General features: G+C 39.9%; 1 protein-coding gene across 1 annotated transcript in view; it reads left to right on the forward strand.

Annotated features, from left to right (window-relative positions):
• LOC106877610 (GMP synthase [glutamine-hydrolyzing]) overlaps positions 1 to 25,300 on the forward strand; it is a 33,437-nt gene that overhangs the window by 4,993 nt on the left and 3,144 nt on the right. The window contains exons 2-15 of the mRNA XM_089340996.1: positions 5,428 to 5,528; positions 6,935 to 7,026; positions 8,698 to 8,812; positions 9,507 to 9,604; positions 10,540 to 10,643; positions 11,476 to 11,669; positions 13,082 to 13,247; positions 14,278 to 14,429; positions 14,925 to 14,985; positions 15,461 to 15,573; positions 17,941 to 18,046; positions 21,872 to 21,987; positions 23,413 to 23,538; positions 24,631 to 24,746. Coding sequence (XP_089197122.1) covers positions 5,428 to 5,528; positions 6,935 to 7,026; positions 8,698 to 8,812; positions 9,507 to 9,604; positions 10,540 to 10,643; positions 11,476 to 11,669; positions 13,082 to 13,247; positions 14,278 to 14,429; positions 14,925 to 14,985; positions 15,461 to 15,573; positions 17,941 to 18,046; positions 21,872 to 21,987; positions 23,413 to 23,538; positions 24,631 to 24,746 — 1,660 coding nt within the window. The remainder of the gene's footprint in view (positions 1 to 5,427; positions 5,529 to 6,934; positions 7,027 to 8,697; positions 8,813 to 9,506; positions 9,605 to 10,539; positions 10,644 to 11,475; positions 11,670 to 13,081; positions 13,248 to 14,277; positions 14,430 to 14,924; positions 14,986 to 15,460; positions 15,574 to 17,940; positions 18,047 to 21,871; positions 21,988 to 23,412; positions 23,539 to 24,630; positions 24,747 to 25,300) is intronic.

Raw genomic sequence — 25,300 nt, forward strand, 5'->3', positions numbered from 1 at the left:
TATTAGCAGACCAGTTTATAATGGAAAAGGGGAAGTCTTATCATAAGGCATCTAGGTCAAATGTATATAAAATAAAGTTGCTGTATTGTATACAGATACAGTAAATGGTTATTCATAGTTTTCATTAATCAGAATAATATATCAGTATTGTTTTACATATGCTAAGTTTGAAATATTTGAGATCCCAATATTTGCTTAATTAATATGTGAATAAATGAAGGCTATTTATAAATTAATAATGAAGTAAATATGAAATAGTGTGTAATAATGTAAATAATCAATTAAGGCAGTATACAAAAACATGTATATATATATCGTCATGATAGATCGCTGACCACTACATTTATATTTTTTTCTCCTTGTTTCTTTCTGTGTTCCTTTCAGTTGAAGAGCGTAGGCTCAAAACGTCAAAGACTTTCTCTATTCCTGAGCGTTAAACTAATACATCCATTTGTTTACACCACCTGTCTTCGTCTGTTGTTTTTTTCGTAAATTCTCCCATATATATATACACACACATATATACATTCATATATATATATATCATCATCATCATCATCATCGTTTAACGTCCGCTTTCCATGCTAGCATGGGTTGGACGATTTGACTGAGGACTGGTGAAACCGGATGGCAACACCAGGCTCCAGTCTGATTTGGCAGAGTTTCTACAGCTGGATGCCCTTCCTAACGCCAACCACTCAGAGAGTGTAGTGGGTGCTTTTACGTGTCACCCGCACGAAAACGGCCACGCTCGAAATGGTGTCTTTTATGTGCCACCCGCACAAGCCAGTCCAGGGGCACTGGCAACGATCTCGCTCGAAAATCCTACAGGAGCCAGTCAGGCGGTACTGGCAACGGCCACGCTCAAAATGGTGCATCTCATGTGCCACCCGCACAAGAACCAGTCCAGGGGCACTGGCAACGATCTTACTTGGCTTGCCGGGTCTTCTCACGCACAGCCCATTTCCAAAGGTCTCGGTCCGTAGTCATCGCCTCGGTGAGGCCCAATGTACGAAGGTCTTGCCTCACCACCTCAGCCCAGGTCTTCCTGGGCCTACCTCTTCCACGGGTTCCCTCAACTGTTAGGGTGTGGCACTTTTTCACGCAGCTATCCTCCTCCATTCTCACCACATGTCCATACCAGCGCAATCGTCTCTCTTGCACGCCACAACTGATGCTTCTAATGTTCAGCTTTTCTCTCAAGATACTTACACTCTGACGGGTATTCACATTGACATTACACATCCAACGGAGCATACTGGCTTCATTCCTTGCGAGCTTACGTATGTCCTCAGCAGTTACAGCCCATGTTTCACTGCCATGTAGCATGGTTGTTCGTACGCATGCGTCATACAGTCTGCCTTTTACTCTGAGTGAGAGTCCCTTTGTCGCCAGCAGGGGTAAGAGCTCTCTAAACTTTGCCCAGGCTATTCTTATTCTAGCAGCTACACTTTCAGCGCACCCACCCCCACTACTAACTTGGTCGCCCAGATAGCGGAAGCTATCGACTACCTCTAGTTTTCACCCTGGAATGAGATAGAAGTTGTTTCCTGTTTGTTTGCAGTCTTTATTGCACCTGAACATCTGCCACAAACAAAAACTAACTTGCTAGTTAACCTGCCTTTGATGTTGCTGCACCTCTTATGTGTCCATAGCTTGCACCGGGTACATCTTATAGAGTTACTACCTACTCCTTTTCTACATACTGAGCAGGGCCATCTACCTGAAGGGGTTTGTGTTTTATCTACCTTCCTACTTATTAGGATTTTGGTTTTAGCTAGGTTGACTCTAAGGCCCTTCAATTCTAGACCTTGCTTCCACACCTGAAACTTCTCCTCTAGTTCTGATAGTGACTCCGCAATTAGGGCAAGGTCATCAGCATAGAGGAGCTCCCAGGGGCAACCTGTCTTGAACTCCTCTGTGATTGCCTGGAGGACTATGGTAAATAATAGGGGGCTGAGGACGGAACCTTGGTGGACCCCTACCTCTACCCGGAATTCATTGCTGTACTCATTTCCAACCCTCACCTTACTGGCCGCATCTCTGTACATGGCTCGCACAGCTCTCACTAGCCATTCTTCTATCCCAAGTTTCCTCATTGACCACCAGATAAGGGATCGGGGGACCCTGTCAAAGGCTTTCTCCATGTCAACGAAAGCCAGGTACAGAGGTTTATCCTTGGCTAGGTATTTCTCTTGCAACTGTCTCACTAGAAATAAGGCATCAGTAGTGCTTTTACCTGGCACGAACCCAAACTGCATCTCATCTAAATTGATTCGCTCCCTAATTAGTTGGGCTATGACCCTCTCTGTAACTTTCATAACCTGATCTAACAGCTTGATGCCTCTGTAATTATTTGTATCTAAAGCGTCCCCTTTACCTTTGTAGCAGTTGACTATGATGCTGCTACACCAGTCATAGGGTATGACTCCTTCGTGTATCACCTGGTTCGTAATACGGGTGACTAGGCTATAGCCAACACTGCCAGATATTTTGAGCATCTCTGCAGTGATTCCTGATGGGCCGGGGGCTTTCCCGGTCTTCATACTCTTAATTGCTTTATCTACCCTGGTACTATCAACTCGGATAGCTGGTCCCTCTATTGGGTCGACATAAGGCAGGCTCTCTTTCTCCCATTCATTCTCTTTATTAAGCAATCTATCGTAGTGGCATCTCCAGACCTCTTTCTTTGCATCCTCATTTAATGCAAGCGTACCATCATCCATGCGAACACATTTCTCTCCTACAACATCACTATTCTCTCTCCTACACTGTCTTGCAACCCGAAATACCTCGAGTCTTTGGTCCTCACGGCGCAGAACATTGGCAAATCTTTCCTTATCTGCTTCAATGTTCTGCGCCGTGAGGACCAAAGACTCGAGGTATTTCGGGTTGCAAGACAGTGTAGGAGAGAGAATAGTGATGTTGTAGGAGAGAAATGTGTTCGCATGGATGATGGTACGCTTGCATTAAATGAGGATGCAAAGAAAGAGGTCTGGAGATGCACACACACACACACACACACACACACACACACACACACAAATATATACATATATATATATATATATATACACACACAGATATATATGTACATATAATATATACATATATATATATATACATATACACACACAAATATATATACGCACACCGATACACATACACACATGTGTATATATGTAATGTGAGATAATAGTTTCACCATTAATGGTGAAAGTATGAAAAGTGAAACTATTATCTCACATTACAATAGAGATGTTATTGTTTCACTTTTGACATGTAATACCAAAACAGTGTAAGAGATTGCTCTGGGCTTGCATTAGGCAAGAAGTAGGGCATGTGTAAAATTTGAATGAAATCGGTCGGGTAGTTCTCGAGTTTTAGTGATGCACACCTACACAGAGACAGATAGACAGACAGGCATTCTGAGTTTTATATATGTATATGTATTTGCATGTGTGTGTGTGTGTGTATATATATATATATATATAGTTCAAAAAAAAGGAAAAAGACAAAAAACAACAACGTGAGGACGTGATACAGATTGTGTTACTAGACAGTTCTTATTGAAGTTGCACAGGTTTATTGTTGAGAGAGAGTGGTAGGAGAGAGATTAACAGAGACACTCAGGTAAGGTGGTAACTGGAGTGAAAGTGAAAAATAGTGTCAGAAGGTCAGTGAATGGGGAGGTGTGAGTGGAGGATGCAGTGCTACCTGATAATATATATGGGTGGTATTATTAATAAGGTGGTGAGCTGGCAGAATTGTCGCACCACTGCTTGACAACCGGTGATGGTGTGTTTATGTCCCTATAACTTAGATTTTCGTAAAAGAGACTGATAGAATAAGTACCAGGCTTAAAAAAAATAAGTTCTTCAAGGCGGTGCCCCAACATGGTCACAGTCTAATGATTGAAATAATATAAAGAAAAAAAAAGATATATAAGCATAGGCGTGGCTGTGTGGTAAGAAGCTTGCTTCTCAACCACATGGCTCCAGTTTCAGTCCCACTGTGTGGCAACTTGGGCAAGTGTCTTCTCCTGTAGCCTCAGGCTGACCAAAACCTTGTGAGTGGATTTGGTAGACGGAAACTGAAAGAATCCTGTCAGCAGTTCAGCAAAAGAGACTGTTAGAATAAGTAGTACGCTTACAAAGAATAAGTCCTTGGGGTTGATCTCTTTGACTAAAGCCCGTTAAAGGCAGTGCTCTAGCATGGCCACAATCATATGACAAACAAATAAAAGAAAACAAATGTGTGTGTGTGTGTATATATATATATATATATATGTATGCCCCATGGTTCTTTATATACTTAAATATCACACCATATTACATCTCAGTTTATGTCCTATGACATCAACTCAAATTACATGACACCACTTTGTTTGACACCAACTAAAGCCTCACTGACTGCACCTCACCAAATCACATACATCGTATATTGTACTATCCCACACTATCAACCAACTAAGTAAACACATGGTTGCCCAACATGCTGGAAATAGTGGCCAAATCTTCATCAAATGTGTTAACAGTAATCCTTCACAATATTGTGGTTCACCTATCACGGTTTATTATTTAAGCTTATGTCAATTCCTCCGTGGTGTTGTTTTGCATTTGTAATAAAATAAATATATACAAATTATAAAAATACCTAAAAAAAAATATATATGGTACAGTACTGTTTCTACTTTGCAGATTTTCACCTATCACGGGTGCTTTTGGAATGTAACATCCACGATTTCGAGGGATTACTGTATATAGTCCTATCAATATAAAAGATAGGATGACCTTAAATGGAACACAGAGCTATTCTTCATTGTGTTAGATCTTATGTTTTATCCTGTTTGTTTACTATCTTAAATTGACCTTGTCCACTGTCTGCAGTAGATCGTGATTGCTGTCTGAACTAAATCATGACTATTTTCTGCAATAGACTATGGCTGCTGTTTGCAATAGTCCCGACTAGAGCTTTTATGTTTTGTGTCTTAAACAAACTGTGTCAGTCATCCCAAATTGATCATATCCTCCGTGAACTACCCATGTCCTCTGTCTAAAGTAGACCTTGTTCCTTAAGTCAAAATAAGTTAATATGCCCGCGGCATGTGTAAGGACTTTCGAGCGAGATCGTTGCCAGTGCCCCTGGACTGGCACATAAAATACACCATTTTGAGTGTGGCCGTTGCCAGTACTGCTTGACTGGCCTTTGTGCTGGTGGCACGTAAAAGCACCCTCTACACTCTCTGAGTGGTTGGCGTTAGGAAGGGCATCCAGCTGTAGAAACTCTGCCAAATCAGATTGGAGCTTGGTGTAGCCATCTGGTTTCACCAGTCCTCAGTCAAATCGTCCAACCCATGCTAGCATGGAAAGCGGACGTTAGACGACGATGATGATGATGATTAATGATTTTTCTTTTTATCTTCAGATTTTAGAATGAATGGATCCACAAATAACCATATCAATGGAGTTATCCCAGATGCAGATGGGAAAATTGCTATTTTAGATGCAGGTGCACTGTATGCAAAGGTGAGATTTGATGGACGTTTTTTTTTTGTGTCATTTTATTGACTTATTATTTCATTGACAGAAAGAAAAGTAATTCATTTTCCTGTATTTAGATTAATATCTTTGAATACAGAAAGTGGATATATTTACCGAAATATGTATATCTTACTGTTACTAAAGAAAACAGTTTTACTTCACAGCTTTGAAAAGAGTTTTTATGTTGCAAGAAGCAGACACCCTTAGTGACTCTTGTTACAAAAGAAAAATTTTCAGATTTTCTTAATTTTTTCACATATTTCATGAAATATCTCTTTACGGCACAAAAATGAAATATTTCTAGAGTTGGATTTGAAAACCATATTTACAGGAGATACTGAAAAAGTATTGCAGAAGCAGAAAATATCTTTTTTTAATTTTTTATTGGTTGATAATTAACATCATTATGGAAGTAAGCACAAAATTTAATTACACAGTCAGAAGTTTCATATTTAATTTGGGAAGGGCAGCGAGCCGGCAGAATCATTAGCACACTGGGAAAAGCACTTAGTGACAATTCATCTGTCTCTATGTTCCGATATCAAATTCCATCGAGGTCAACGTTGCCTTTCATTTTTTCGGGGTCGATGAAATAAGTACCAGTTGAGTACTGGGGTCAATGTAATCGACTTAACCTCTCCTTCGAAATGCTGGCCTTATGCCAAAAAAATTGGACTAAAATTCTTTAAGGCAGTGTACCAGCGTAGCTGCAGTCTAATGCCTGAAAAAAGAATATATATTTCATCTGAACTGTCTGAACAGAAACATGAAACTCTGAGTAACAGTTTTTGTGATAATTTTGCAGCTTTAATAAAAGTGTAGCTGTAGAAACTCTGCCAAATCGGACTGGAGCCTGGTGTTGCCATCCGGTTTCACCAGTCCTCAGTCAAATCGTCCAACCCATGCTAGCATGGAAAGCGGACGTTAAACGATGATGATGATGATGATGATGATGATGATATATATATATATAATAATATTAGGGACAAAATCCAAAATTACAGGTAAAAACTCAATTAAAATCAATTTATAATTGTTCTTGAAACTTGGTTATTTTCCCTAAAACTATATATTTTATATATATATATATAAAACAATTTGAGGATAAAATCATTAAAATTAATGAACTTTATCAGTGGTCAGCATATGAAAACCTTTTAGGTAAAATACATTTATAGAGATATATAACTGTGTAGGGTACAATTATACTTCTGGGCACAAAAGGTATTATACACTGAAAGAACACTTCAAATACGTCTTACCACATCAGATATTCACTCCACAAATAATTACACAAGTTGAAAGCAGGAAAACAGACTGGCTAAAATTTCATGAAATAATTCAGTTAATTTTGGAATTTTTTTTTATTATATATTTTTTCATATTCTCAGGTAATTGATCGCAGAGTCCGTGAACTGAATATTGAAGGGGACATAATACCCTTAGATACTCCTGCATTTGCTGTGAAGGAGAAAGGATACAGGTAACAGTGTTTTATTGTTGTATCTGATATTTCTTAAGCTCTTTGAAGCTCACTCATTTCATCTCTTCGGTTTACTGTTTAGAAAGATTTGTCGGTAAGTTTTACAATGTCAACTAAGGAAGTGCTTGGCTGTAACTTTTAAGTAGTAGTTCTGTAAAAACAATGTTTGCAGTTTATGGGTCACTACAGACTCTGAGTCACCACTTGCCTGCAACCCAAACCCTGGTTTTGTGTTTTCAAGAGACAATGTCATGCTCCAGTCTGTTTTAGCATGGTTTCTATGGCGAGATGCCCTTCCTAACACCAACCACTTTATAGCATTTACTGGTTGCTTTTTTGTGCCACCTGCACTACTGAGGTTACCCCTACAGCTTGCAAGGGGATGGCTTTATGTTAGGGGACAACTGAGGTAAAAGTTTGAGGAAAGGGACCAGAGCAGAACAGGTTTCTTTGCTGTAAAGTTGTTACTGACATTTTAGAAAGAGATAGTGAATGTAATTGAGTGAAGCTGGAGAGTGCTAAAATGAGTGACGTTGTGGTGTCTGGGCCGCCCTTTGAGGTATGAGATGGCAGAAGTGAGTGGAGACAGGGGTATAGGTGAGGGTTGCGAGAGTGTGTGGGGGAGTGAGCAGTGAAGAATGGAATGGAAGTGGGCGACAACTGTAAAAATTGGGTAGGGGTGAAGGGTAGATGTGGGATGGAGGGTAACTAATGGTGCATGAACTGGGGAAGTGGGAGATAATTGACTGCAGAGAAAATGGGAGTAGGAGGTCAGCAGAACTGTAATGATTTATACAACGGAGAGGAGAATGATGAGAAAGAAATGATAGGGTAGGTTGCAGAGGAGTATGTGTGTGGGTGGAAAGAACAGTATTGACCTTTTTGTTGCCATATTCCTCTTGGTATACATTGCCTTTGTTTCAAGTAATTCTTTAGATCAGGGGTTTTCAAACTTTTTGACTTGCGGACCTCTTTATATTTCAGGCTTTACCTTAGGAACCCCCTTATAAATGCTTATGAAATTTATACATAAATATTTGCTTAAAATAGCATATATTTTTACATTTATTTATTTAACAGTATTTAACAAATAGGTTTATTGTTAATTAAAAGATTTCGATTAAAAAACATGTATAAACTCAAATTGCCCATAAAAAGTATTTGCTGTCCACGGACTCCCCGTCTTGTCCTTGCGGAACACAGTTTGAAAACCCCTGCTTTAGATCATTGATGAATTTAGACAAAATAATTGTTATTTTAAGTTGGCGTTTGGAACATAAATAAACATGAAATTTTAATGGTGGGTTTTAATTTACAACACTTAAAAACAGGAAGTTTGCATCACGGAAATAGTAGGGTTGGGGCCAGTTTCAGGTGGTCTTGGCATCAAACGGGTCTACGGGTGAAGGATGAGTAACAGTGAAATGTTTGGGACAGTAAGCAAAATATGTAGTATCTAGGAAGAGCTGGACTTTTGATAGGCTTCCAGGTAGTTCCAATGTCCCATGCTGTGGGATTGAACCTGGAATCACATAGTTGCAAAATAAGCTTGTTAACAGCATGGCCATGTCTTCGGTGAACGAAGGGTTTTGCTGAGGGGGTTATTTCTGTCTGTATGTTGGTTCTAGTTTTGATTCTGTTTTGTGTTTTTTTTTTTCTTTGCGATTTCAGAGCTATCATCATATCAGGAGGACCAAGTTCTGTGTATGCCAAAGATGCACCACGATATGATCCAGATATTTTCCGGTGTGGACTCCCTGTGCTTGGCATCTGTTACGGCATGCAGGTAGAGTATTGCTTATTTTCCTACTTTGTGTAGTACTGCATGTGCAAGAGCGTGAATGATTGGATTGGCCGAGTCAGGTACTTAACACTAGAAGTACTGAGCCGTCGTTTATGACAGCGTTTGTTTTTTACTTTTTAATTTCTATGGCTGTATCGAATGTGCAATCATGAACATCATTTCATATGACCTGTTGGGGCAGGCGAAAGCGAAATTGTGATGGCACCTGTGCCCAGCGTCGCCTTTCTGGCACTTGTGCTGGTGGCATGTGTAAAGACTTTCGAGCGAGATCGTTGCCAGTGCCGCTGGACTGGCTCTTGTGTAGGTGGCATGTAAAATACACCATTTTGAGCATGGCCGTTGCCAGTACCGCCTGACTGGCCTTCGTGCCGGTGGCATGTAAAAGCACTCACTACACTCTCGGAGTGGTTGGCGTTAGGAAGGGCATCCAGCTGTAGAAACTCTGCCAAATCAGATTGGAGCCTGGTGTAGCCATCTGGTTCGTCAGTCCTCAGTCAAATCGTCCATCCCATGCTAGCATGGAAGGCGGATGTTAAACGATGATGTAGTATGAAAGATTACATAAACTGAAATAAACTTTATATTGTAAAAGATTGAAAAGTTTATCCTTACAAAGTCTATTAAACATGTAAAATATGAGTATTCTACAGGGTCTTATGTTTGCCTTGTCTTTCAGATGATGAACAAAGAATTTAATGGCACAGTGGTGAAGAAGGAGTCCAAAGAAGACGGACAGTTAAAAGTTACTGTTGATTCAAAATGTCCCATCTTCAAGTAAATATATATGACATGCTTTTCTTGTTCCTTGTGTGTGCGTCCATGTGCATATACGTAGGTGCTTATATGTGCTTGTGTGAATATATATGTATGTATGAGTGAAGTTGCATGGCTGAGTGGTTAGAGCGTTGGGCTCACAATCATGAGGTAGTGAGTTCGATTCCTGGACTGGGCTGTGTGTTCTGTTCTTGAGCAAGACACTTTATTTCTTGTTGCTCCAGTTCACTCAGCTGTAGAAATGAGTAGCAATGTCACTGGTTCCAAGCTGTATCGGCCCCTTTGCCTTTCCCTTGGAAAATATCAGTGGACATTTTTTTCAGGACAGTGGAATGGCAAATGTTGAGGAATTAAGAACATGCATGGGGAACTGTGATGGATGGTGTGTTTGTGTGAAATTATTGAAGCATCTGGGAAGACAGCCAAATTGAAGTCAGCCTTGCTTTTCATTTATTCAGGAGTTGGTATGAAAGAAAAGTACCAAACCAGAGAAGTAAGTTAGCAAAACTGTAAGAACATCAGAATGGATTCCTTTTAGTGTTCTGGATTTTACATTCTGAATTCAAATCCAACTGAAAGTTAGACTTTATTTGTCTCCCATTTTATCATCCCACCTGACACCTTCTGTACCTTTAGCTGAGTCCACTCTTTTGCAAGTACTTGGATCAGATTTTTGGTTTGACGATACCTTCTCTCTCTTTCACTTGTATTTGAAGCTCTCTGAAGGGGTCATGGGCATGGCTTTCCCTCCTGAGTAAAAGGCCAGAAACATGAGGGGGTCCACATTATTAATCACAAATAATTGGTCTGGGGTCAGAAAGGGTTGGTTTTATTTGCAATTTTATTCAGAGAGTGTGGTTGATTTTTGTTGATGTTTGATTCAGTCTTTTCTGGTGTGAACTGAAAAAGCTTATTTCATCTTTTTCTCCCTTTAGGGGTCTGGCAAGTGAGCAGCAAGTGTTGCTGACTCATGGTGACAGCATTGACAAAATAGCAGATGGATTCAAAGCTGTGGCACATTCAGGGAATATTACTGCTGGTGAGTGTGTTGACAATATATATATATGTGTGTGTAAATAGTCTTTTATTCATTTAGTCATTTGGCTGCGGCCTTGCTGGTGTACTGACTTACAGGGCTTTAGTCGATGAAATTGACCCTAGGACATATTCTATGTAAGCCTAGTACTTATTCTATTGGTCTCTTTTGCCAAACTGCTATGTTATGGGGACAGCATTAGTTGTCAAGCAATGGTTGGGGGGACAAACACAGAAACAAAGACACACACACATATATATATACGACAGGCTTCTTTCAGTTTCCTTGACTACCATTGATTTATTATTTTTTAATACAAAATAATAATCGATGGTAGTCATTTGTTGTTGAGCAAGATTTCTCCATTTACTGCTTAATTTATATATATATATATATATATATATATATATATATCTTTGTCATGGTATTTCATTCTGTATGAGGTAAAGTGTAACTCGGATGTAACAAAAATATCCTTATTTTTGTTTTTTTTTTTCTTTGATATTTTCTCCTTAATTTCCAGTTTTCATTTTTTTTTGTTTTTCTTATGAAGTTTTGTTTAACCCAAGGTCAACCCTGATTGAGCACACCTATGATCAAAAGCATTCCAACTATGGTCATCCTGCCAGTTTTTTTTCTTTCCAGATACATTAGTCAGTGTCACATTTTTGTCTAAACAGTAGAATGTGATTTGAAGAAAATTTGGTTGCTATTTCTAGCAAGTTGAGTGACTACATTGAGGCCTCACTTGTTAGTTTGTTTGGCTTTTCTTGTTGCTGTAATTGTTGTTGTTGTTGTTATTGTTATTAAAATTATTGCTGTTGTTGTTCTGTAGCTATCAGCAACGAGAAGTCCCAGCTGTACGGTGTACAGTTTCACCCCGAAGTTGACCAAACTGATTGTGGCAAGCAAATACTGCAGAACTTTCTGTATGATGTGGCTGAATGTAAAGGAACGTACACCATGAAGTGCCGTGAGACATCTTGTATAGATTACATATGTTCGACAGTGGGATCACACAAAGTACTGGTAGGTACCCCTCATGTCTATTCTGCCTTGTATAGATATAATCTGTGGAGGCACAATGGCCTGGTGGTTAGGGCAGCGGACTCGCAGTCATAGGATCGCGGTTTCGATTCCCAGACCGGGCGTTGTGAGTGTTTATTGAGCGAAAACACCTAAAGCTCCACGAGGCTCCGGCAGGGGATGGTGGCGAACCCTGCTGTACTCTTTCACCACAACTTCCTCTCACTCTTTCTTCCTGTTTCTGTTGTATCTGTAATTCAAAGGGCCAGCCTTGTCACACTCTGTGTCACGCTGAATATCCCCGAGAACTATGTTACGGGTACAAGTGTCTGTGGAGTGCTCAGCCACTTGCACGTTAATTTCACGAGCAAGCTGTTCCGTTGATTGAATCAACTGGAACCCTCGACGTCGCAAGCGACGGAATGCCAACAACAGATATACTCTATAGTGCAGCGATTCCTAATCTTTTTTGCACCATGGACCAGTTTCCCCACAGATGGAGATGACAAAGGGCCGCGATATCTGGCACTTAGCTATATTCAAGAGGATCTGTCTTCCACAGTAGAAGTGTTAAGGTGGCTCCCGCTGATGCAGAGGATTGACATGCAAGAGTACTGTACTGGTGCTCATGTAAAAAGTTCTTGTGCCAGTGCCACATAGTGATGTTCATGTCGGTGTCACATTAAAAGCACCCAGCGCACACTGTAAAGTGGTTGGCATCAGGAAGGCCATCCAACCATAGAAACCAAGCCAAATCAGACTGGAACCATCGTGCATCTCTCTGGCTTGCCAGCTCTAGTCAAAACGTCCAACCTATGTCAGCATCGAAAACAGCGTTAAAGGCTGATGATAATTATGTAACAAAAAACATGCATAACAAAACACAATAAAGTGCTTAATCATCATCATCATCATCATCATCGTTTAACGTCCACTTTCCATGCTAGCATGGGTTGGACGATTTGACTGAAGACTGGTGAAACCAGATGGCTACACCAGGCTCCAATCTGATTTGGCAGAGTTTCTACAGCTGGATGCCCTTCCTAACGCCAACCACTCAGAGAGTGTAGTGGGTGCTTTTACGTGCCACCGGCACGAAGCCAGTCAGGCGGTACTGGATTACATATATAATGCAAAAAACACCCTGTTGACTGTGATAGTCGATAAGATAAAAATTAATTTTTTATTGTTTTTGTGGAGCCTGGTTCCAAAATGATGCATGGTCTTATACAGGTCCGTGGCCCTCCTCTAGCAAGATGACAGAGTACTCTTGATGTGTACTCTTGATGTCTGCCTGTCTTGTATAGATTACCTATTTGATGTGTGTATCATTCTTCTCTCTGATCCTAATTTTGATGTTGATATTATTAATAATGCTGCCGTTGTTTCATAATGTTTGTTATTTCGATTGTCAGATATTGTTGAGTGGCGGAGTTGATTCCACAGTGTGTGCTGCCTTGCTCAACAAAGCGTTGAATGAAGACCAGGTGATTGCCATTCACATTGACAATGGTTTCATGAGGAAGAATGAAAGCAAACAGGTTGAAGAGTCTCTTTCCAGAATTGGGGTGAAGGTCAAAGGTCAGAATTGTCAAACATTGTTGTCGTCGTCGTTGTTGTCGTTGTTGTGGTCGTTAGAATCAGTGGGCAGTGGGTTGGCAGAATTTTTAACCCTTTAGTGTTTGCATTATTCTGCCAAAATTAATGCTTTTTCATCCACATTGCTTTGAACTTATCATGCATTATCTTGTAGCTATGAGATTTTGATGAGGTAGCTGTTAATTTTTAAAACGATATTGTAGGGTTGGTGTGAGAGACCAGATTTGGCCAGTTTGAACATAAAACAAGCAGAATACTTTTGGCCCGGATATGGCCGGTTTAAATGCTAAAGGGTTAAAGATCCAGACAAAATACTTTGTGGTATTAAATTACAAACCTGTATATTCTGAGTTCAAATCCTGACTAGATAAACTTTACCTTTCATCCTTCTAGTGGTCAGTAAGATAAACTGCCAGTAAAGTCTTTCTGGTCAGACAATTGGCCCGTACCAATGTAACTTTTCCGTGCCTATTGCCTTGCCCTTCCATAGCAGTCTTCATATCCTCAACTCGGTATCCAGTAACACAGTTCTATATTTAAGAGATGAGGAATTATGTACCTTATTTACATTTGACGCCATATGCCAGTCAGGCAGTACTGGCAACGGCCACGCTCAAAATCGTGTATTTTACGTGCCACGTGCACAGGAGCCAGTCCAGCAGCGCTGGCAACGATCTCGCTCGAATGTCTACACGTGCCAGGAAGGCGACGCTGGGCACGATTTCGCTTTCGTTTGCCCCAACAGGTCATATCTCAACAAAAAAAAAAATATATATAGTTTCAAACATGGCATTCCTCCACAAAAGATAGATTGGTATAGTATATAAAAACTGCTTTTTCTGTAGTAAAATGTAATGGAATTTGAAATGGAGATATCTAATTTCTGCAGTAAAAGGGTTAGACATTAAAAATAAACTAGAAATACTTAAATCTGCTTCCCACTTTTTGTTTGTTACCATTTATGTTTCTTATTTTTTTCCCCGCTTCTTCTTCCTCTTTTCTCGAACCACAGTGGTAAGAGCTGCTCACACATTCTACAACTCGACCACCTCCATTCCTATAGACAGCACAGATCCAAATTCTTGTAAGAAAAAGACCAACATGTTAAACTGCATAACCAACCCAGAGGAAAAACGGAAAATTATTGGTGATACATTTATGAAGGTAAAGTTTGTTGCTATTACTTATTTCTTTACTGTCCACAAGGGACTACACACAGAGGGGACAAACGGATTAAGTCGATTATATCGACCCCACTGCGTAACTAGTACTTATTTAATCGACCCCGAAAGGATGAAAGGCAAAGTCGACCTTGGCGGAATTTGAACTCAGAACATAGCGGCAAATGAAATACCTACCACTATCGGTTCCAGTCAAATGTTTAATCCATGCCAACACGAAAAGTGGACGTTAAATGATGATGATGATGATATGTGTGTGTGTATGTATGTCTATATATATATATATATATATATATATATATATATATATATATATATATATATATGCATACACACATAACACACTCACACACACGCATATATGCACAAATCTATATGTACATACATACAGTAGTCCCCTCCCCCAATGCAATATTTTCATGTAACCCCTTTCCTATTTTTGAAAAGATACTCTCACCATTGTTTCATACCTTTTCAGGTGGCTACTGATGTCATTGAAGAATTAAATCTTAAACCACATGAAGTTTACCTTGGTCAAGGTAGGTTTTATTGTCTTAGTTTAACCTCTCTCTCTCTCTCTCTCTCTCTCTCTCTCAATGCAACACTGTATTTCCCTTTGCAAATATGAATTTTTTTTTGTACTTATTAATTTCTGATGTTGACCATTACCTCTGGTTCCCTTAGATTCTGTTGCTCCCCTTATTTTTGAATTTTTTCCCCTTTTACCAACACAGACTGTTGCTATTTACTTCAGATTATAGTTGTTTCTTCTTAAACTGTACCACTTTATGTATTTCTACCTCTGCCTTATACCCCAGTACACTAGTCTCTACATGGTACCCGGGTACACTAACACAGTACTACTCTATTTTTGTTTCTACTTTGGACCCTGAAACACTAATGCTGTACTACTCTCTCTCTCTCTCTCTCTCTCTCTCTAATTTTTCTCTCTCTCTCTACCCTTTACTAATGTGTGTACCTCTCTCTCTCTCTCTCTGTCTGCCCTGTACCCAGGTACACTAAGACCAGATTTTATTGACAGTGCCTCCAGATTTGGAAGTTCAAACACAGATCCCATGAAAGGACATCACAATGATACAGAACTGGTTCGGGAACTGAGATTGAAGGTAAGTTGGTAGGATGGAGAAACGATGTGGGTGTGATAGGTGAATGGGGGTAGGCTTGGGGGTAACTGTGTGTGTGTGTGTGTGTGTGTGTGTTTATAGTGGGGTGGTGATGACTGGTGGGACTCAGAGTAGACTGCGTGTGGGAATAACAGAATGTGGTAAAGTAAATTGGATGGGGTACCATAGATGAAGTAGGGTGAATTGGGTGGACTGAGGTAGACTGAACATAAGTGACTGGGTGGGTGGGGAAAAGTGGACGGAGTTGGGGGTGGGGGAGGACTAAGACAACAATTATTCCTGTGGTAATTGGTGCGCTTGGCACAGCACCTAAAAATCCTACCAAGGAGACTGAAAGAAATTGGAATTGGAATTCACGTTGTCTGCAGAAAAGCAGAAAAGCCTAAGAAAGATTCTTGAGATATGAGGAGACTTGTCATCAAACTTCAAGATAAAATTCCTGCTAATTAAATTAGCATGTTCTTGCTTATTATTATTATTGTTAATAATAATAATGATAATAATTATTATTAATATTATTATATTCAAATTATGACAAACGTAAATAAACAAACGAAGTTTGCTTTTGGAAGCGTTGAGATGTCTTTTAGAAAGTTCGTCTCATAAAAAAGCGAGATTTATATATCTTAATTTGCAGAGGAATTTGTAGTGGGTAGTTTAGCTTAATCGGTCAAAGCATCGTGACATGTAATCACGGGGATGTGAGTTCGAGTCCACAGCTAGCCACCTACACTTTTCTCTGCAAAATAGGGGTAGTTTATCCTGTTCAGGCTATATTATTAGCATTATTCTGTGATAGGGAATTTAAAATCACTTCTTTAATATTATTATAATTTCTACTAAAGGCATGAGGTCTGCAATTTTGTAGGGAGGGAACTAGTTGATTACATCTACCTCAATGTTTCACTGGTACTTAATTTATCGACCCCAAAAGGATGAAAGGCAAAGCTGACCTCAGCGGAATTTGAACTGCGAACGTAGCAACAGGCGAAATACTGTCAAGCGTGTCACCTGGCTTGCTAACGATTCTGCTAGCTCACCGCTTTAATAATTATAATAATAATTTGAAATTTTGGCACAAGGCCAGCAATTATGGGGTAGGGGTAAGTCAATTACATCAACCCCCCCTGTGCTCGAGTGATACATAGTTTATCAATGCTTAGCGGTACTACATCTAGCGTTACATTCTGAGTTCAAAATCAGCCGAGATCGACTTTGCCTTTCATCCTTTCGGGGTCGATTAAATAAGTACCAGTTACGCGCTGGAGTCAATGTAATCGACTTAAGCCCTTTGTCTGTCCTTGTTTGTCCCCTCTATGTTTAGCCCCCTGTGGGCAATAAATAAATATTAATAATACTACTACTACTACTACTACTAATAATAATAATAATCCTTTGTACTATAGGCCTGAAATTTTGTGGGGAGGGGAACAGTTGATCACATCAGCTCCAGTACTTGACTGGTACTTAATTTATTAACCCCGAAAGGATGAAAGGCAAAGTCCCTCCCCCAGTGAAATTTGAGCTCAGATCATAAAGACGGATGAAATACTACTAAGCATTTTGCTCGGTGTGCTAACAATACTGCCAGCTTTCTGCCTTAATAATAATAATAATAATAATAATAATAATAAATAATATCATCATTATTATTATCATTGTTTAACGACCTCCTTCCATGCTGGCATGGGTTGGACAATTTGACAGGAGTTGGCCAGGCAGGAGCCTGCACCAGACTTCTGTGTCTGGTTTGGCATGGTTTTTACGATTGGATGCCCTTCCTAATACCAACCACCTTGTAGAGTGGGCTGAGTGCTTTTTACTTTGCACCAACACGGGCAAGGTTAGTTTTGGTAAGGTTTTTACAGTTGGATGCCCTTCCAAATGCCAACTATTTTACAGTGTGAACTTGGTGCTTTTTTAAGTGGCACCAACACTGCCAGGGTCACCAAGTAACCTGCAAGACAAGGAATCTTTGAGAGAGGAGGGGGGAATTGGAGGTGGTGATCTTGTGTCAGATGATGAAAAGTTAGACTGTGACAGAGAGGCAGAAACAGATATCTTGCTGCAGAGGAGGGACATGGTTACCCAGCTAGAAAGAAAGAGGGCAGAAACAGGTTTGCTACTGTAAAGGAGATACATGGTTTCCTAGCCAGAGGGAAGAGCAAGAGGAGATAGAGAGAGAGAGTGATCAAGAATAAGGGCAGAAACAGGTGTGATGTAGAGGAGATGCATGGTTACCCACAGAGAGTTAACAAGAAAGAGGACGGACAGGTGTAGGTTTGTTCACCTGTTAATAATAACAATAGTAGTAGTAGTAGTAGTAAGAATATGTTTTTCTTTTTGCAGGGTCGAGTAGTTGAACCTCTGAAAGATTTCCACAAGGATGAAGTTAGGCTGATTGGTAAAAATTTGGGTCTCCCTACAGAATTATTACAGAGACACCCTTTCCCTGGTGAGTTCATCTTTTCATTGTTGCTGTTTGGCATTTTTTGTTAGGTTTATGGTTTAGAATGAACGGTAGTCACCTCTGACCTATAATTACGTCTGCTTCAGGTTTTTAATTTTCTTTATACTTTTTAACCCTGTAAAGACATCTGGGTAGGTGTACTCATCCATTCTTATTTGCTATAAAGAAGGGCCAGTCTATTCAAGAATATATAAATATGTGGTGTGTGTACATATGTGTTTGTGTGTATGCGTACATATATATGTGTATGTGCAGTGAGGAAGGAAGTCATCCGACTGACACTGACCGTCCAACCAGCCGACCATCAGACCAACCAACTGGTCTGCCAACCAGCTCAGCTAACCCATCCAAACCAACACAGATAGACGGTAGTGGTGATTGCGTCAGAGGTCAAATCTTCTGGTCACACCCCAATGGTTATCTCATGGCCGGATGCAATGGAAGATATAGATTACAAGGAGAACTTCAAGCTAGACCTGGTCAGTCTCTGCCACCCCCTTTGGATGACCGAGGGTCATTATATCTACCATCTACTCAAAGATGACAGTGGTCATCTCTGTTGTCAAACTGACCAAAATGGGGAACCCATCTGCTCCCCCAGGTAAAAAAACAACATCCTTTATTTTATTGTTTTAGCATTTGCATTATATTTCTCCTTATTTCTGTCTGTGTTCCTTTTTGTTGAAGAGCGTAGGCTCGAAACGTTAAAGACTTTCTCTATTCCCGAGCGTTAAACTAATACATCCACCTGTCTTCATCTGTTGTTTTTTTGCGTAAATTCTCCCATAGTGTGTTTGTGTGAATGCATTATATTTCTCCTTATTTCTGTCTGTGTTCCTTTTTGTTGAAGAGCGTAGGCTCGAAACGTTAAAGACTTTCTCTATTCCCGAGCGTTAAACTAATACCTCCACCTGTCTTCATCTGTTGTTTTTTTGCGTAAATTCTCCCATAGTGTGTTTGTGTGAATGCATGCGTTCATGTTCGTGTATGCATTCACACATACATGAACATGAACGCACGCATTCACACATACACGAATATAAACGCACGCATTCACACAAACACACATGAACGCACGCATTCACACATACACGAACATGAACGCATGCATTCACATAAACACACATGAACGCACGCATTCACACAAACACACATGAACGCACGCATTCACACAAACACACATACACGCACATGAACGCACGCATTCACACAAACACATACATGCACATGAACGCACGCATTCACACAAACACACATACACGCACATGAACGCACGCATTCACACAAACATGAATAAGCAAACACACACACACGTTACTATGACAGAGTTGTCTCCCTTACACTACAAATTTTTCTCTTTTTCTCAGACGAAATCTGACAAACTCCCATAATATATTCGATGCGTTTTACCTCAAACCGTAAGATCGCCATTTTGGCGATCTTACGAATATTTTTCATTTTTAACCTCGTATATCGTACGCACTAGGGATTTTGACCATTAAATTTTGGAGAAAAAATGCAGATTTATACTCAAGGATTTACGGTAGACAGACAGAAAGATAAATAGATAAATAGATAGATAGATAAACAGACAAATAGATGGATAGATAGATAGGTGGACAGATAGATAGAGAGAGAGAGATAGAATGAAAGATAGACAGATAAATAAATAGATAGATACAGACGCATTCACACAAACACACACGAACATGAATGGACACGTTCACACAAACACATACACGCACATGAACGCACGCATTCACACAAACACACATACACGCACATGAACGCACGCATTCACACAAACAGACATAAACACACGCATTCACACAAACACACATACACGCACATGAACGCACGCATTCACACAAACACATGAATAAGCAAACACACACACACACGTTACTATGACAGAGTTGTCTCCTTTACACCACAAATTTTTCTTTCCCTCAGACGAAATCTGACAAACTCCCATAATATATTCGATGCGTTTTACCTCAAACCGTAAGATCGCCATTTTGGCGATCTTACGAATATTTTTCATTTTTAACCTCGTATATCGTACGCACTAGGGATTTTGACTATTAAATTTTGGAGAAAAAATGCAGATTTATACTCAAGGATTTACGGTAGACAGACAGACAGAAAGATAAATAAATAGATAAATAGATAGATAGACAAATAGATGGATAGAGAGAGAGAGGGAGGGAGAGAGACAGACAGTGGGTGGGGACAAACACATATACAAAGACACACAGATATGCGCGAGCGCGTATTTTTTTTTTTTTTCCCCCCAGCAAAGTTGTTTTACACGAATTTGTCTTCGTTTTTGAGCTCGGGTCAAACATTTCTAGTTCAGAGGCCATGGACTGACAATGTGAACGTTCCCAGTCCTCTCCCCAACCCACTCCCGTTCGCCAGCGCGTGCATTTTTTTCTTTTCGTTCCAATTCTTTCCCAGTTTTTTTTTTCCACGAATTTTTTTATTTCGTTTTTGAGCTCGGGTCAAACATTTATAGTTTTAAACCCTTTTTATTGCCTTAAAAAGTTGTTTTGCGGATTATATTTTTTTTATGTCAAAGTTGTGCAATAACTGATGCATTCGTTTGCACGGGAAACCTGCCCTTTGTGGCGAATTTACAGATTATTTCCTAAATTTGCTTTCGGCTTATCTTCGCCATTTTTGGTCGTTTTTGAGACTCGGCGTCTCGAAGCCATTCGCAGACGATCTCAGAACGAACGCCGGTCTCCATAGCAACGTCTCTTGAGGGTAACTTGATCAATAAAGCAATTGAGTTACCAGAATATTGCAATACTTTGGACTCAGCACAACAGAGAGAGAGAGAGAGCGAGAGAGGAATGGATTCAGAGGAGAGAAACATAAAAATGTATATTTTAAAAGAAGAATTGATTGACCACCATTGAAGCGTGGTCGTTACCAGTGCCGCTGGACTGGCTCTTGTGCCGGTGGCATGTAAAAAGCACCATTCAAGCGTGGCTGATGCCGGTTCCACTTGACTGGCCCTCGTGCTGGTGGTACGTAAAAAGCCCCCACTACACTCTCGGAGTGGTTGGCATTAGGAAGGGCATCCAGCTGTAGAAACTCTGCCAAATCAGATTGGAGCCTGGTGTAGCCATCTGGTTCACCAGTCCTCAGTCAAACCATCCAACCCATGCTAGCATGGAAAGCGGACGTTAAACGACGATGATGTGTGTATATATATCTGTGTGTATATATATATATTTGTGTGTATGTGTATATATATATATATATATGTGTGTGTGTGTGTATATATATCTGTGTGTATATATATATTTGTGTGTGTATGTATATATATATATATGTGTGTGTGTGTGTGTGTGTGTGTATATGTTTATTTCTTAATTGCCCACAGTGGGGCTAAACATAGAGGGGACAAAGTTAGACGTGATAATCACTTATAGTCTCTTATTTCAAACCATTCTGTTGTTTAAATGTTTATTATTCATTTATACTGGGCAAATGTGAATTTCCTCATGTGCAAGCATCTCAAAGCTTGTTCCTGTCTAGAATTTATTACATTACCCTTGGATAACCCTAACCCTTGTAAAAATCTGGTAAAATTCTTCTAAAAATAGGTCACATTTATTAGTTCCAGGTCTGTATAGTTTTGCAGTACAAATTAATTCCCAGTTGGTAGTATAGTCTTTGTATATATAGTTGAGTACTGTTGTCGATATAATGGACTATCCCAAAATTTCAGGCCTTGTGTCTATAGTAGGGAGGATTGTTGTTGTTGTTTCTTATATATATTTTTTTATTTAATTCTAGGGCCTGGATTATCCATAAGGATCTTGTGTGCAGAAGATCGTTATATAGACAAAGAATTTGGAGAAACGAACCAGTTATTGAAAATCATAAGTGACTATAGCAACTCTTTGAAAACGGTAACTTATTTTGAGTTGCTTTTTTTTTTTTTTATTGTGTGGCCATGCTGGAGCACAAGGATGTAATGAAAAATATTTTTTGGGTTTGATTTATTTAATCTTTTGTATAACTGCTATTCTTCTCCACCAATATCATATTCCAGCCAACGAAGGAGCTTCTATGCAGTTATTTGTCTTGCTAGAAATAGCAGTCAAGCCTCCCTCCAAAGTGCACCTTATCATCTTAAAATGAAAACACATTAGTCAATGTATTCCAAGGTATACTTGTGAAATGGTAGGATTGTCATGACTGGAATGCCCTTGATCATAGATCTACCTGATCATGGATGCCATGAATTTAAACAGCAACAATTTCCATCCAAATGAGTTTGACAAAACCTCTACATGGTAGCTTATGTCCTGGGTAAAACTAAAATGCATCCAGTAGTGGGGACCTTGGTATTGAAGTGCTTGGGGTTTTGAGGAGTGTGACATCACCTCTTAGCCACTATTGTTCTCAGTTCTACTCTGACCTGGAGTAGAAGCACTTGTTAAAGGCCCTCAGCTATGGGTTAACTAGCATGTGTGCTTTTGGGTGGATGGAGCTTGTCAGCCTGGAAGGCAGTCCATCAAGGAGAAGGAAACTCCAATATGAACCCACAGATGCCGTGTGCAGTGGTGTGAACAAGGCAGATCTCAAGTCATTTGGCTGCCTGCTGCAACCACCCTAACCAGATCCAACATGTCACGAATTTCAGTGGTGCTGCTGGCAAAGGTGAGCGGCCAAGTGTGTGAGACTTGTGATCGCAATACATGGTCCACCCTACATTAAATCACGTGAAGGCCATCTGTGACTTGAGCAACGAGCCTCTCTGCTCCCTTCCCTAAGTCCAATAGTGATGACAAACTGGGTGATGGGGGTAGGCTTGGTCAGCTGGAAACGCCTAGTGTGGAGCCATCTGCTGGTGGCTCTTATGTCAAGGTCATCTTTCCATGCAGTGTAATACCCAAGAAGCTCAATCACCCACTACAGATTAACTATTCGGATATGAGTTAATGCCAATGATAGTAGCTCGATCTGTCTGTCTGTCATATGTGCATTTGTGTGTGTGTGTGTGTGTAATATTTCCCCTTGTCGTTAAATATACTAAGTTAGCGATGTCAGGCGGCGAGCTGGCAGAAACGTTAGCACACCGGGCGAAATACTTAGCGGTATTTCGTCTGCTGCTACGTTCTGAGTTCAAATTCCGCCGAGGCCGACTTTGCCTTTCATCCTTTCGGGGTCGATTAAATAAGTACCAGTTACGCACTGGGGTCGATATAATCGACTTAATCCGTTTGTCTGTCCTTGTTTGTCCCCTCTGTGTGTAGCCCCTTGTGGGCAGTAAAGAAATAAGTTAGCGATGTCTTAGTTTTCTGAGTCAGTTTTTCAATTTTCTCTTTCAGCCTCACTCACTATTAAACAAGGTGAAAAGTTGCACCACTGTGGAAGAACAAGCTGACTTGGTGCGCATCACAGAATCACAGACTGTTGTTGCCATGCTCCTTCCTATCAAGAGTGTCGGAGTGCAGGTGAGTGTGATTTGGCTCTGTTTATCCCTTTCGCATTCAGATTACTCTGTCAAACGTAATGCTTATTTATTCACCTTGTCTTGAATTAATCGCCTATCATCTTGTAGCTTCAAGATTTCAACGATCATCATTTAACAATCGTTTTCCATGCAGGCATGGGTTTGGCAGGAGCTGAGCAGCTGAAGGGCTGTTTAGGCTCCCTGTCTGTTTTGGCATTGTTTCTATGACTGGATTCCCTTCCTAATGCCAAACTTTATTTTTGCTATGGCATTGTAGAGTAGGTGTGAGATGTTGGATCTGGCCAGTTTGAGTATAAAAGAGGTTGAATATTTTGGCCAGATATGGCTGGTTTAAATGCTAAAGGGTTATTTGGTTTTGATAACATGTTATATATTAGGGTCCTTCCTTCAGTTATGAGTGACCATATGCATTTCTGCACTTGTAATAAAATATAAGCCTGTTCTGTAGAAGAGCTCCTCCCTACAAAATTTCAGACCTTGTGCCTATGGTAGAAAGTGTTGTTGTTGTTATTGTGATGGATTTTTAAAAAATTGTTAATGTTGGATGAAATTCTTTCCAGTACAGCGTTTGTTCTGGTTCTGTACATTACAGTCTCACCAAGGTTAACTTTGCTTTTGATCAAAGACTTGTGAGTGGATTTAGTTGACAAAAACTGAAAGAAGCCTTTTGTATATATCTTTGTGTTTGTCTCCCTCCACTGTTTGGCAACTGGTGTTGGTGTGTTTATGTCCCTGTAACTTAGTGGTTTGGCAAAACGAGACTGATAGAATAAATATCTTTACAAAATAAGTACTGGGCTTGGCTAAAAATTAGACTAAAATGCTTAGACTAAAAATTTTTCAAGGATGTGCCCCAGCATGGCCACAGTCTAATGACTGGTACAACTAAAAGATAAAAGGACAGGTGTAGGTGTGTTGCTGAAGAGGTGAATACATGGCTTACCTGTCTGGAGAGAGAGAGAGAGAGGCTACAAGGTGAATATGAAAAACAGAATAGGATAGAGAAACAGAAAAGATGGAATGAGAGAATGACTATTTGTTATCAATGTATCTGTCTGTTTGTCTTTTCCAGGGTGACAATAGAACGTACAGTTATGTAGCAGCTTTGTCAAGCGACATGAAACCTAAATGGGACAACTTGTTAACAATGGCTAAATTGATCCCTAAAATATGTCACAATATCAACAGGTTAGTAAACGAACGATTAATTAATTCTTTATTCCTGATTGCTTTCCTTCTTTTCTTGCTTCTCTCTTTCCTTTTTTGCCATCCTCCATTCTTTCTCTTTTTCTTCCTTTTTCTATTTTCGTTTCTTTGTTTATTTCTCTTTCCTTTTTTTTCTTTCTTTTCCTTCTATTCAGTGTATGTGGTACCATGCCCCGATGGTCACCGTTGATCATAGGTCTTCCTAGAGTTGACTTGGTTAAAATAACAAAGCTGATGTAGTCATAGATATGTCTAAAAAGCAAAAAAAAAAAAAATAAATAAATAAATAAATGTGGTGATCATTGCTGGAGTGGCTTTTATTATAATTCTGTTAGATTATACCTTAACCTGGGACAAAACAAAAACAAGATCAGCAATTTTGTGTTATTTTATTTTTTTTTTTGCTTATAATAAAAAAGAGAAATTGTGGTTCTTTCTGTTTACATCCATTCATCCCTCCATCATCTCTGCCTACTATTCTGGGGTTAGTCATGGGGGGGGGGGGGGGCAGAGTCCTCAGGCCCCTTCTCCATAGG

Source organism: Octopus bimaculoides, chromosome 24 (assembly GCF_046866305.1).
Source record: "Octopus bimaculoides isolate indiv1 chromosome 24, ASM4686630v1, whole genome shotgun sequence".
Taxonomy (NCBI): Eukaryota; Metazoa; Mollusca; class Cephalopoda; order Octopoda; family Octopodidae; genus Octopus; species Octopus bimaculoides.